General features: G+C 40.3%; 1 protein-coding gene across 1 annotated transcript; it reads right to left on the reverse strand.

The window, feature by feature from the left end:
- Window positions 1–953: 953 nt before the first annotated feature.
- Window positions 954–12,910, reverse strand: LOC145232523 (uncharacterized). The gene is made up of 3 exons (XM_080097151.1): window positions 10,002–12,910; window positions 8,854–9,571; window positions 954–5,563 (listed from the first exon to the last, which is right to left on the reverse strand). The coding sequence occupies exons 1-3, from the start codon at window positions 10,230–10,232 to the stop codon at window positions 4,326–4,328; spliced, it is 2,187 nt and encodes a 728-aa protein (XP_079953277.1). The 5' UTR covers window positions 10,233–12,910; the 3' UTR covers window positions 954–4,325.
- Window positions 12,911–15,555: the final 2,645 nt, after the last annotated feature.

A 15,555-nucleotide genomic window follows, 5' to 3' on the forward strand; every position in this document is an offset into this window, starting at 1 on the left:
GATCCAGTTCGGCGAAAAGTTGTAATAACTATGACTCATAGGCGAAGGTTACTAGCGGTCGTTCCAATTGACCCGCAGTGACCTTCGTCGGATGAATCATTGAAACAAAATTTCGAGCGGTTACTTAGGCAATTCTCGCGAAAAAAACAAACATTGCAAGCAACCTAATGCAAACATTTTCCGCACAAAAAAGCTGTAACATAATTTTTATGTTTAAGAACAGAAAAATAATTCGTGTGGTTGATTTTTCTTATTTTTGAATAGAAAAAAATACCCAAGCCAATTTGTTATGAAGCTACTTAAAATTGGTACTGCGAGAATTCAAAAAACATTATATAATCACCGAGTTAATGTCTAACATTTGACCTAATGAATCAATACTATTAATACTGATACCTTTTACTTCATTGCCGTATTCACACACAAAATACAACAACAAAATTATACAGTCAAACGTTTTTTTTACTGCCCTTGGAGCATTTCTTGTTTGTACTTAGTCGAATTTTCTGACAAGGAGAAATAGTAGATACAAGACAGTTTTAAAGACCTGTTGTTTTTATGATTGCTTTTTCAAAAATTAAAACATATTCTTTTACCACGACTTTTTGTAAGTACAGTGTTCCCTTAATTATCCACAAAAATTTACAACCAACATTCAATTATTCACTTGATAGCTTTTTTATGTTAAAATAAACAAATATTTGACTGGTGCTTCCGTTTAAAGCTGCCAAGTAACAGTTTTAAACACTTACATGGATTTGCAAGCTAGCTCTCCTAAACAAGCATTTTCTGGTAAACCACCTAACCCTATAATCGAGCAAGCACCGTTGTTAAGAAAAAAATACTCGAGCACTGTTATATTCCTTATTAAAATTGCTTGAGAGTCATTGTTTGATATAGAAAAGGACAATTGGTTGACTAAAATCCGCCTAACAATTCAAGAACGAGACAAGTCAAGTTTTGTGTTTTTATTCGACGGTTTTTCGAGGAAGGAATTGGGTCAGGGGGGGAAAAGAGACCGAGAAAAAAGGGGAAAGGGTTGTTACCGGTTAAGCCACACACACACACACGCACACACAGAAATTGTCCCAACACGCAAGAAAGATAGGAAAACACACGCCACCTTCGCCACTATTGCGTCACTCCGTTGCTTCGTGACGTCACATAAGCTCGACGAATAAATAGAAGGGCTCACAAGGCTATTGATGGGTGAACTTTTTTTCAACACTGACAAAATGCAAGAAAAAAACACAGCGATCACTACGGGACTCCCAAAACACACACCGGGAGGAGCATGACATCATCAACTAGTGACGTCAACAACCATCAAAAAATTGAAACTTAAGAATTTGCATTAAAAATATTTTGGTTTAAATAGTGACGTCATCAAAAAAGATTCATGACGTCAGGTTTCAATGTTTCAAGCGAATTGACAGAAACTTTTTGGGTGCATGCGAATTTGGGCTTGGCGAAACTTTATGTGACGCATGACTGACGTCAGAGCAGGTGGGACGTTAGATCGTGACGTACAACAAACGGGCTTTGCGAATGATTTTGGCATTTTCTTGCACGACGAAAAAAGTACATTGAAAGCGCAGAAAAGCGGGTAGGCGAAACCAGTTGCGTAAAGCAGTGGCGAAAACTAAACACTAAAACAAAGCATAAAATTCTGTGGGAAATGGCTAGGTAAAACAAAAACGCAGGAAACAACAGAATTTAAGAATTGTGTGAATAAGTTGTGGACATGTGAAAGGGGTTGTTGCGCTGGAATAAGGAAAATTTAAACAATGTTGCAGCTGGTTTGAATCTTCTTAAAATGCAAGCTTAGATTTTGTAGAGAATATATTGCAAGAATGCTTGACATAAACCATACTATATTTTTGAAAACGGGGAAAGGGTATTTTTCTAATGTTAGTAATGCCAGAAACGAAAGATATTTGCACAAAAATGATACTAATGCTGATAACTGTGAACCACCTTGTTTTAAAATTTGTGTCGGTTAAAAAAAATCGTCGAAAATGAATTTTATACACAGCGCTCAAAGAACGGTATTTTGGTTTCAACGGTATTACATTTTTAGGAAATTTCCTAACCGTTTAGTGCACATTTAGGCACTAATATGGTTTGTTACGGCTAATGCAACAACCCAATAAAACACCAAAAACGCAAAACGGGTAACTCAACCACATTACAGATTGAAAAAGTTATTTTCAAAACGTACGAAAACAGAAAAAAGCAATTTCTAAAATATGGGACCAATAAAGCCAAACGGACATCGTGTACAGTAAATAAGTCAAAAACAAAGTGAAACGTATTTCATTTTTGAGATTTTAGTGAGGCATTTGGAAATTTTGCAACCGATGAAAGATTTGGTACAGACCATTTACCTACATACCAGTAAAAACCCCAATTGGAAAACCCAACCGCTTTGGCTATGTAAATTACAATTTCAATAAATAAGTGACGAACTAGCGTGGAATAACGACACAACATGAATGTATACTTGCAAAATTCTGTAAAACACGTACATATAGATATATAACATTCAATATATTCTGTGGCGTTCTTGACACTGCGTCGCATTGAAAGTATGGCTCTGTGACATCTGGCTTAAAACAAAAGGGGAATGACAGTTTTGCTTACGGAATGGACAAAACCATGACTCGGCAGAAAAAAAACGTACCTCTAGCAAATAAAGAAAACCTATAGATTCTTGCTGTATATAAGGCCTGTTAAATTAAAACACGCAAAAAATGGGACTATTGTCGAAAGATAGAGGTGGATTTATAAGTGCACAACGTATTGAAATACTTGCAATGGCTTTTTGTGTGCTACTTGCTAAACTAAGTGGAACTTTTACCAGGGTTGTGCAACAGAAACAGGTTCTGCACAAATGGATGCGCCTAAACAATGTGGTTTAGTGGTCTACAGCCACGGGTGGATTCACTCGGAAAAGCACTAAGCCCTTCTATTCATCCTATTCAGTTAGTTTATAGCAGTGGTTTCCATCTGGGGTGAAATTTTAAAACTCGAGGGATTTTCTTCAAATTGTGCATGTGCTTTGTAAATAGACACTTAAGGTCTGGGATATGTGAAGTTGATCTAAGACCCAACCTTAAACGATCTTTGTGTGGTTTAGCATCTACTATGTAGTCTATTGGGGAGGAATGAAAATGTTTTGAATTGCATTTGAGGAATTCGTCGATAAAGGTTGGGAACCACTGGTTTAGAGTCTTTTTAGCATTGAAGACAATATATTTGTGTCATAAAAGTTCGAATAATTTAGTAATGTTTAGAGTTTCAATTTAAACCGATGTCGATATTTCAAACATTATTCAACCGGTTGTCATAACAACGCACTTTCATGTTCGAGAATTCATGCTTGACCGCACACACATCAGACGAAAGCGGATATCCGGGAAACGAGATTATACGGGACCAGAAGCCAGGAGAAAAGTGAAAGAGAAGCCAGCAATCGATATGGGCCCAACCCGGATCTGAGCGCAGGCAATTGTCCTTGATTGTGACGTCACAATGTACGGAACGCGGACAAGCTGAGTCCGGGTTTATGTCAAGTGGCAGTTGGAGCGTTTTGTTGGCTTGATAATTTTTGTAACGCAAACCCAAGTTTATTTCGCTGCCAAAGCAAAATACGGACAAAAAGGGATTTGTGAATTAAATTTAATTTTTTTACATATCACATTTCATTTTAGTTAAATCGTTAATTTTACGGCTACCACTTAATGCCATACAATTGCCATCATTTAAATATTAATCTCTTAGGCTTTATATGTAACGGACACACCCAAAACACCGGTTTTAGTAACGTAAGATATGGTTATTAAATATTGCGAATGAATTGTACGCAAAGGGTCGTTTGTTAGAGCTTTGCGATGCCAGCTAATGCATTTTTTCTTGTGATTAAGTGCAAAAACACATTTAGAAGAGCAAACTATGTCGCCATGTCAATTCACCACCGAATATACGCATATTGTCACCCCTAAACGCCAGCGGTTATTTTGAAAGACCTAAACCGACAGAAAAAACAAAGACAAAGCGCAACGAAAAAAGGCAACATTTAAAGCAAAACCAAAAATATATTTTTTTCTCGCAATTTTTTACGTAAACTGAAGCATAAGATTTCTCCGTCCCAAACTGATCATTTTTCGATCCACACGTCATCCGCTTGCAATTTATGACGTCAGAGGTTTTCCTTTTAGTGACGTCATTGGCAGGAAACTTTAAGCGTATTCCCTATGTAGGACAAGGAATGGAACACAAAAATCGTCAATAGACACGCAATGACGGAACAACGTCTGACGTCATCACGCCTGTTGCGGGTTCGTGTAAGCAGCAGGTTGGTAGAAGCACGTCATGGTATTTGGGGAGTAAAAGATGGGTGGCATAGTGGGGGTCTGGTTCTGGGGGTACTGCTGATCATAGGAGCTGGCAGTAGGTGGGTAATATAGCTGGGGCTGGTATGGGGGCTCGCACACATGCCCCCCGCAGCAACAACAACACCCACAGCAATAACATCGCCTGTACTGGGGCTGGTACTGCGGGTGCATGGGTCCAGACTGGTACTGGTCCCCGTATGGTTGGGGCTCCAGATACTGACCCCGAAAATTGGAGTTCGCACCATTAGGGGTCATGGGTCGGGATTGCGGCACTGGGCTGGGTGAGGGTGAACACGGGTCCCCGTGGGTGGATGGGGCCCGAGATGAATAGGTTGACATCGGCGATGAACGGTCGCTCATGGCAACAGGATGCTGGAGAGGGGGTGGACCCGGGTAGACTACAGGGGTCATAAATTGGGGTGCACGATCGTAGTAGTATCCCTGCATCTGGGGTGGCTGTTGTGCGTGGTGCTGACGGTTACCATGGTAACAAGGCTCCTGCAATGTCGGAAGCTGGAAGCTGGCGTCCATCCTGGCAACAGTTTGAGCCATTGTCTGGCGCATTAACACAGATATGAGATCGTAGATAAGCGCTCTTTCGTGTTGCATCAAGCACACTGTCCGTGAGCCGACCACGTCGCGTAAGCGCACCAGGTACTCCAGTTTCAAGTCAGGTTCGCCATCGAAGTGACTGTCCAGGTAGCTGATAAGTTTACGCTGCTGACAATCGATGTCGCTGAAATCTATGAAGAAGCGCGAGCACATATGCTGTTCCAAGCGCTCCACGTCTTTAGGATCAGCAGAGGAGGACTTGTCATCTTCCCTAGTAACGTCGTTTCCCTGGTCGTCGCAGTCACCAGGAGTATAATCCCGGACTCTGAGGTTACAGTAGCGAAGCAGGCCTCCGCCGCGAATCTCCTCCGGCTTGTGCGTACAAATTCGGCGGTGTTTCAGGTGTCGTATCGCCGCGGAAAAGTTGCCGTACACGCTCTCGGCGATCACAGTGGCGTGGAAGCGTTCACTCATTTCCAGCCCTGCGCTATCACCACACTCTTGCGCTGCCTTGCGGAAAGCCAGGTATGTGTCGAGAACGACTTGAAAAGAGTCCACGCTGAACTCGAACTGGCGTCGCATGTTCTGGACAAACTTCAGTTCCAGGTTGCGGCCTGTGAACAGAAATCATAGAGTTATGACAGATTATATGAGTTCAAATACGATCGCTCATATAGGCGACCTCGTAAATCCGGGCTTGACTGTCAAGCATATACCGGAAAGCACATCAGTAAAGTTTATGTTCCTTATGTAAAGAAAGGTATAGGATATTAGGCCACTTAACCACTGAATATATAATTTCACACATGTATGTTTATGTTAACATACTGAAAACATGCAATTAGACATAGTAGATAAATCCCTGTTTTGGGGGAGGTGTTTTTGTTATTTCGTGACAAACAAACCCTAGAATATCGCGTAAGGTTTCTCTTTAATGATGCTAAAGACAGTTAGCGTATTTACTCCAAAATCTCATGCACATTGCTGGACCAAAGCCTAAATCATTGGTGTAGAACAGTGGTTCCCAACCAGGAAGGAATTTACTTTAATTTGTAACATGTAGTTTGTAAATAGACACTTCAGCTCTGGGAATATAACTTCGATAAAAGTTGACACAAAAATAAATGATCTTTGTATGGTTTACCATCTGCTATGTAGTATAATAAGGGGTGGGGGATAAAAATGCTATTAAATGTTAGGAATGAAATTCATCAAAAACAGTTGGAAACCACTGGTGTAACAAACAAATAAAATACGTTTAATAAGTTACTGACGTAAAACGTGCGTGTACCAAACATAACAGCAGTAGCGTTACGCTCTGCAAAGCCCCAATGTCTGCTATTTCTGGTAATGTCGTTATTGACCGTTACGTTCCAAGCAGGGTCAACAAGGCGTGGAAGCCTGAACGGCGTAATTTTTGTGATTGGTTTTGATAGCGAGTCGCAGTGCGTTCAAAGCAAGTTTGCGGGCTTGGGCCTTTTGAAAACTTGCGTAAGTTCCGTATCTTGTGCGTATAGGTTTGGGGTGAAATAAAGGCAAGGGTGGTCTCTTTGCCCACACGGCTACAAAAAAACTAATTTTCATCACATTACCGGAAGTTTGATCGGTTTTTCAATTTCGTACAAAAGTAAATGTAAATTGTGCATTAAAATTATAGTGGTGCCCACCCGGGGAAGAATTACCCTCAAGGGAGGAATTTTATAACCTTAGGGAAGGAATTTACTTTAATTTGTACATGTAGTTTGTAAATAGACACGCTTTGGGTATATGACCTGTAAAGTTGTTAAAAGGCTCATTTCTACATGATGTTTGAATGGTTAAGCATCTACTGTGTAGTCTATTGGGGAGGAATCAAAATGTTTTCAATTGTTAAGGGAGGAATTCGTCGATAAAGGTTGGGAAGCACTGTTGCAAGGAATACCATGCTACACAAACAGTAGTATGTTTCCAGGTACGAAAAATCAACTTTAGTGAAAAGTGAAAAATGGAAATTTAAAGTCTTGCAAATATACGTATTATCTGAATACACAGTTTTTAAATGTCATCTTTGAGGTATAACCAGGCTCATCTTGTCATTAAACCTCAAATGTCACCAACTTAGAGAAGTTGCAGCTTGTTAAACACACATCGAGTCCAATCAGCTGTTCGAATGTTTAACTGGGAGGCGTTCCGGGACACAAAAAGCAAATAAATCAGAGACTAACGACTGACTGGCCCGGCGACAGCATATACACCTCTTTAGGCGACTGTGGTATCTTAATCAGGTGCGCAAACAGTGTGAAAGGACAAGGTAAATTTTACCACGTGTAAAGGGAAAGGGCTACAATTCCTATGCTGGGACATATGTGTCTTTTACAATTGTATGATCAGTTGGTATTTAATTAGGTGCGGTTACATGGGAAAATAAAGTGGAGTCGCCTACTTTATAAATTACAAGGTGGGATTTTGGTCTGTGGACACGGCTTTGTTAGAAGTGTGCATTCTGCAACATAATAATGTATAGGTCAACTAGAATGAAACACATAATTGACGCCTGACCGTGTAAAATGTGCTGACAGTATCAGAAATTACATGGTGTTTGTACTGCCTATACGCTTAAATACAATAAACCCAAAAGCTGTTTAAAAACCTTTCCTACATCCGCAGTTGTAAACAGCCTACCAATACATTATTAATTGCCATTGATAGCTACCCAGCGGGCTTAGGTTTAAATACCAACCCGCCCTTGTGCGTTCCATATGCATGCGACCTTTACAAAACCATTTGGTCTGTGACGTCACAATACGGGTGCGAGGAAATTCGAACCCGTCCATTGTCTACTGTTCGGGCAATGCATTTGGATAGATTGGACGCAGAAAAATTGGCAAGCACAATGCGCGCGGGACCGTGAACGCAGCCTACCCTTGAAACGGAGGAAAAGAACAATTTCCTTTATTGACAGACTATTTCGTGTAAGCGTCGCATAAATCAAGCGTGTATTGCTTCCTGAACCTAAACGCCATTATTGCGTGGCTTTTTACGCGAATTTGAGCCTGCGTAAAGACCACAAAAGAACAGAATCAAGCAACTGACATGAAAGAAATGAAACTGAAACCATATCTTTACCCCTGTATGGTTTAACATTTGGTTTATAGTTTAACAGCAGCTAATAATATTTTTGTAATATCAAAACAGTACATATATATTATTTTATTCAAAACAAGTAACACACTTTATAAGAACATAAAGGGCTAATCTACTTGCATCCAAGCTTCTTTAACCAAACATAAGTTCGTGACTCCTGTTTAGGCAAATCAGTTGCCATCTCAACAGTTCTTCAATAGTTCAATGGTAAATTGTATGAGCTTTTCCTACTTTCAAGTCAAGTAACCGAAACACCTCCCTAAATACACAAACTAAACCGTTTTATGCTTAACATCTAACCCAACTAAAAGGGGTAAGTGCAAATCGTCCCTGTCCGTGAGTCTACCAAGGTCCAAGGATCAAGGTTTATGTCAAGGTGGTTCACTGGTGTCGACAAGACGCCAACGAATTCGCCGTGTGGTCATTGCGGTCGACTTCATGGGGCCTGTTCCTCTCACACTAGCTGACTCAGCCAATATTTACCCCCGTTTGGTATTTGTGCGACATCAAAATTAAAAGCAGTTTAGTAAATGACAGCAGGCAGCACGACCGCAGGGCAATAAACAACAACTCGGTTGAAGTTTAAAACCTGCTAGATTACAGATTTGTATATCTTTTATAACCGCAAGTTGTTTAAACAGGCGCAAGTTTTAAGAGGCAAAGTCTGCAAATGCTCTAATTAAACCGTAGATTAATGGAACGTATGTTTAAGTGTTAAGTTTAAACGCCGACATAACTAACTTCTACAATTGTTTAAAATCCGCAATAAATTCACACTTACCGGTGTTGTTGTTCAGTGAAATGAGACTCCATCTGTCCGAATCGTTAGTGACTTTCACCATCTTCTGCACATAGGCTCCACTAAGCACCACGCTGTTCATTCTAGTGCGACTCACTCCCTCCGGCATGAACTCCAACAGAATATCCATCACTTCATCCTTAATGCGTTGCCAACACCTATCCTTGTACTGCTGCTCGAGTACATGCTGGTGATGACGCGACAAAGGGATGACGCTGCGTCGCGATGACGTAGACGATGTCGACGACTCCAAAGAGCGAGTCCTAGGACGGAGGCTGCGTTCTCGGATGCTTTGCATAAAGGAAGATGCGGACGTCGGAGAGTCAGGAGCGCTGGAAACAGATGACCCGCTGCTGGTGTAGCCGCTGTCGTCAACGACCGATGAGTCGTCTGTCGGCGGTGTTTGCGTGTTTCTCTGTCGGGGACTGGTGGGCAGGGAAGTCGGTCGCGGTTTGCGCTTGCGACTGTGATCCTCAGAGCACGGCGTAAGGGCTGCCTGTTGCCTTGGCGTGGGACTAACCCGGCCTTCTTCGGCATCAGAGATTGCGCAATCGCTCGGCGGGAAATCAATAGTAAAAATCAGGTCGAGGTCCTTATAGTTGGCCTCGACATCGTCGGAAAGAACGTGAGTCGCAGCGCTGCCGTTTAGACGAATATTGTGAACCCGAACACCAATTGAAACGAGACGTTGTCGCACAAGCTGGAAACGCAACACAGAAACAGGGTTAATGCATTTAACCTTAAACAACATACTATGTAAATATATTAACAACACATGCAAATGAGTAACCTAGTCGTTTGGGTCATGCCTAGGGCAGTATAAATACAGAGAAGACGATTATAGATAGACACTTAGTAAAACGACATATAACACTCAATAGATAGCTGACATTTTACATGGGGAAACAGGGACCTCTAATCAGTCATAATTAATCACAGGCAAGATCAAATTTACAATGCATGTCATAGTATATGTACATTATATACATCCTGAAGGTTAACAGTTCCCTTGGAAGACCTAACCTTGCCACGGCGCTAATTTAGTTCGCAGCACCGTAATTACTATGACATCGGTTAAAATTTGAAGCACCTGTTGCAAAATAGTAAAATGTGTATGCCAAAAAACCTACCTCTACAAAAAGACTGGGGCAAATTTGCAGAGTAGGAAAATTTCCCGTTCCATGAATAGGCACAACAGTTTCCATAACCTCACCCAGCCGCGTCACTTCACGGTATCCAAGCAACTGAAATCTTCGCAAATAATCCATTTTCTCTCGACAGGGGCGTTCAGAATCGCCGCTTGTCGACTTTTGCGGTAAAGTAGGAACGGGGGGTTGGTCCTGGCCTTCAGCAGCGGCCATGTTCGAAACCGGAATATTGCACTTATGTTATGGCGTCACAATAGTACTTTTAAACAACAATATTGGTCTTATGGATAGCGCTGTAAAAACAAAGCATGTTAAAAATCCTAGGACCTTTACTACCGGTCAAACGGTCCATGTAAATTCTTTGAGAACCGTCTAACTCTACAAGCTTGTGATTGAGAGGCAAAGCCGTGCGGACACAAAAATGAAAAAGCGCGTGGCCGAACTACAAGCCAACCGTAACAGTTTTGTGTTGGCTAAACAAGCTTCAGTCTGCGGTTCACGAAAAACGGGCTTTGCTGAAAAAACTTGCACCGCTAGCCTGCAAAACCCGCCTAACAAAATCCATTCGCCAAGTTACTCGACATTACCAGCGTAAATTGCAGCCCCCGAAACCTGTGATTACGCTTTAAGAGAAATGTGTGGAATTGTTAACTAGCACTGTACATTGGCAAGGCCTAACTCGCCTGTGCGACCTTTTATGTTTATAAATATATTGCGCAATGTAGGTGAAGTCCTATAAGTGTACAAAGCGCGACATAAGAAATGTCCAATCATCGCGACAGTAATCTTCACTCGCTTTGTATTTCTATCCAAGCGGAAATAGTGTATCAAGTCGCTGCTGTAAGCAATCCCGTTGCTGTTTTGAATGGCATGTCCGCACAGCCGCATTTGCTTGGCGCCATGCCAACACCAGTCACGTCACATATTGCTGACAATCACCTTCGGCTTGATTAGGTTTGCACAGACAGGCGGCCAAGGCAAGCAAAACCCAATAACAGCAATAATCAAACACACATCAGGTAAAAATCCGAGCATATTACAGCCAATATTTGCAAACTTTACTGGTAACCAGTATACACACACCAACAAGACAGATGTTGTTTAGTTTGTACAATACAAGCTTTCAATAACAGTTGAGCCTGGTCTCTTTGAGATGCGGTTTGGTATGAAGCGATGGCACCGCAGTATAATGTAATCCAAACCGCTGCCTCAAACGCCATGAGAACAGGCAGTGTCGGACGTCGCAGTGTCTGGCGAGGTTTGAACGATGCCAATGTAACATGATATGTGGGCAACAATTTTAGGCTACACAACAAAACTTCTTTTAATGATTTCTATTAAAATGTAGGTCACTTGAATTTGGTTGCTACATTTCCGTAGACCGTAATCAGAAATAAACTGACTACACTAACATGGGTACCTAATATATGCCCATTTGGTGATGTAAAACCTAGGCTAAGTATACACGTAAACACGTTTGCACAAGAAATGTCCGATAAAAAGCTAGGCCACGGTACAAAAACCTAATGTATAAGAAAATATAGATAATAGCCATGAATTAAACCTTAGTTAGTAGAGTTAGCGTTGCTTTAAGTTAAATTTCGGTGCGTCAATAGTAATTTGCATGCAGGTAGCTAGAAAGGACAACGGCAGAGCTTTACGAAAGCTAAAACTGCGTATACACACGTATTAGGACAGCGAAGCGAAGTTAGTTGCGCCCTTAAATGATCATTTAACACGATTGCCACGGAGTTTTTCGTTGATTGGTATTTACAAACGTCGGAAAATAGACCCCCACGGCAACACTTACAGCACAATAATCACGCCCCTGCAAACAAGCATGACAAATCCTACACAAGAAACTGACTGTCCACGTTATAAATTCTGACAACGCCTCTGTTTTTATGACTGGACTGTCGCCCAGAATTTTTCTTTACAGCCATAAACTAGCTTTTGTACACATCATAAACTAGGACCCCAGTCACTAACTAACAACATTGGCCTTTATATTAGAAGGTCAAGGAATTATTCCCAGAGAAAACTAAGCAAACTTTCTAAAGCCGTAAAAAGTGTCTTACAACAGGAAAAAAAATGTTAAATGAGTTTGGCCTACATTCAAGCTGATAAAAAATGAAGCTAGTGAAAAAAAAAATAACACAAATCAAGACATTTTTCAATGCAAAGAATTACTTCATTGTGACAAAACAAGTTTTTCAGTGAGACGCAAGTTTTAAATCTGCCTTAAACAACTGACAACTTATTGTTTAACTAAGCAAAGTTCGTTGCGAAGGTCATATGGCGTATACTTTAAAAACAAATATTTATCTATATTATTTAATGGGGCAATGATGGCGCAACAAAAGAGCTGACTTATTAACAAACAAACCACATGTTTTACTTAAAAAAAATGAGCAGGCTGCCTACCTAAGATATTTGCTGCTTTTTAGTTGAGTTGTGATACCTGTGGTTCAATACAATTCGTTTATATTCATATCTGTTTAAACGTTCATGCACATTTCGCTTTATATGGTCAGCAGTCTGACTGCGCAAATATGGATCATTAGATCAAAATAACTTCAAGCCAACACACTCAGCAGAATAGCTGGCGAAAGATTGCGCAACACCAAAGTGCCAAGTGCGCTAAAAACATTAGAGCAATTACAGTGGCCCAGTTTCTTCACGCGTCTAAACTTAACACCTTAAGCTGTCAGTGGCTGAGCTTTCCTTAAAGATAAGATGGCAGCAGTTAGTGAACTCAGCATGGCTGTTCACTTCTGATAACGCAATTCTTAGGTTCACTAAAAAGGTTTTAAGCATTCATCCTGCAAAGCAATATTGGCCGGAAATTCTCAACGCGAAACGAACATCTCACCGAACGCTAAACGAACCACACTACTAGAGTCTGCAAGGCAACTCCAGCATCTAAAGAACGTCACAATTGCCTTTTTCCCATCACTGTGGCGCAACAAACTGAGCGTGTGACGTCACAGATGGTGCGAGCCATTCGAGCGAGGTTCCCTTTTTTCTGTTAGGACTTGGTGGGTAGAAAATTAAAAAGAGACTTTGAGTGAGTGGCGCTCGTTGGAGAGAAGTCCCGCAAATGCACGCATTGCTCTTGGCTGTACGCTGATATGTGACCCCTTCGTGTAAACAGGGTCAGTCGTTGTCCTGCTGTATCAACAGCTGAAACGTTTGTGTTGAAAAAGTGTTGGCTACCGCTGGCTAGTAACTGTGGACAAACCACTTAGCTCTAATAGTCGCACAGTCGATATAATATGATAAACACTTTAATTGATGGTTACATACCTTTAAGTATTCAGTTAATTTTGAATCCCCGAGGTAAATTATTGTACTAAATAAGTAACTAATTGTTAATAGGATAAACGTCTAAACAACTTTTTTAAACAAAATTAAACATACTTAAATTACAAGCCAACAAATTGGGTTAAAACATTTTGTAGCGAACCTCCATATAAGTTTAGAGCAACTGTTATCACTTCGCTTTTATCTCAAAACGGATAACCAAACGTATAACTAATGGTGATGCCTATAAACACCCAAGTAAGTTATTTAGGTTCTACAGTAAAACGTCATACTTAACTTTAGAAACAGAAACCGTTTTCTGTATGAGCCTTGTTCACTTAAAATTCGCTGTTATTTTTACCACGCCAAAATGCGCAGTACAATATCCCATTGTTTCACATTAACAACCCACGTTATAAACGCGAAACGACGTGTGTATTCAAACTCTATTTAGTATCATCTCTGACGTAACAGTCGCTTCGGTTTTCTGGTTTTCCAGAAATTTCCATGACAATATTGTTGACCGGCGCCCGTGGATTAGAATAAATCATTTATGGACAACCTGCCTACGCCACAGGAGACACGAGATCACGTGTTAACGCAATTCAATCGATTAATTACGTCACAGCGGTTGGTCACCGGAAGAAGTGACAACTCGTCTAAATCGAACGCGCATGCTCTGTTGTCCAGGTGGGACTGTTACGTCACAACTGGTTGCATTGTGACGTCACAGGGATGAGCGAGGGAATCTATTTTCGCGCTAGTTTAATTATTAACGACCGGCAACAATTGTGTGTGTGTGGTCCCGAAATTCTCAAAAAACACCTCTTTTTAACGTCACAGTGGAAAATATATGCATTTTTTTGTTTCCTATATTGACGCGACTTCAAAAATGTCGATAAAACAACGTCACTTTAAAAACGATAATCTGCGATCTATGCGTTTATTTTGGTGTGAATAATACACAAAACCAGGATGGGCAACCTTTTATGCACAATGCCTTATAGGTGTTTTATTTTAAATTTAGACAACCCAAATAAATAACTGCTTGGTCTTTTAAATTTACTGACTGCACATCCATCGAACGTTACACAAGCAAACAAAAGTCTTGCAAAATTGAACTTTGATAATCATGCCAGCGTTTTTTAATCTTTTTTTCCACTTTTTTCACTTTTACAAGTCGATTTAAATTAAAAGTCTTTCGCACACAAGTATCATGTTAATAATAGAACCATGTATATGACATGCAAGCAGGTTTCGCCTTTAGATTTTAAATTACAAAATGCCCTAATGAGCAACATATACGCTGTCCTACTGTTATATTTATTTTCTTGACCCGCTTATTCATATACGTGAAGAACAAAAAATCGATCGCTATTAGACATCCGAAATTCCCAACGCACAAAGACGTCAGAGAACATTGCTTTGTTGCATAACAATCCAACGACGATTTATTTTTAAAACTTAAGATTCCGAAAAACCTTTCATGACTTTAATGGTCCGCAAAATAATATCTTATACGCTTTTAAGGTCTCAAAAGTTTGATAAAGAATGGTTTTGCGTGAAAATGAGTCGGAAAGAGGTGAAACGTGTTAATTTCTGTACAGTGAAAGAATAAATATTTTAATATCTAAATCGGTGCCGCGTTTTATTAACTGAACTATGGGTTCAAATACATCAGGGTTAAAAAACACCCAAACTTTACATGGTATAAGGAGTAAAATAGAATTTTTTAATGAACCCGTTAACGCAAATTTCTCTTATTAAAAACGAAAAGCTTTGTACTTGGTCTTTACAACATTTGCTTAGCTTGTTTTCTGCCAATAATTCCATTAAACAAAAGTTGCGAATCCCTAAAACATTTGGCATGAACCCTAAAGCAAGTAAAGCTGGCAAACACCTTTGCTAAACATAAAAGTTGTTCACTACCTAAATACGAAGGTTCCCAAACCTCGGGTTTTCCCAAAATCTGTGGGCTTTTCACTGCTTTACTGAATTTCTGGGTTTTCTTCCCAAGTTCTAGGATTTTAAAGAGGTCGTAAATTCAAACTTTGTTTTCCATTCAAGTGGTTCTTAACCAGGGATAAATTGACTCTAACCCGCAAACGGATGACTTGACATTTTTGAGGGATGCATTAGATCTTCTTTTTTGTTGTTTTCGTGATGTCTTAGTTTTAAACTTACGGGGTTCTTATTTGAGCAACGACAACAAAGGTTTCTACCAGTTTGGCCT

This window comes from Phallusia mammillata, chromosome 6, assembly GCF_965637545.1.
Source record: "Phallusia mammillata chromosome 6, kaPhaMamm4.hap1.1, whole genome shotgun sequence".
NCBI lineage: Eukaryota > Metazoa > Chordata > Ascidiacea > Phlebobranchia > Ascidiidae > Phallusia > Phallusia mammillata.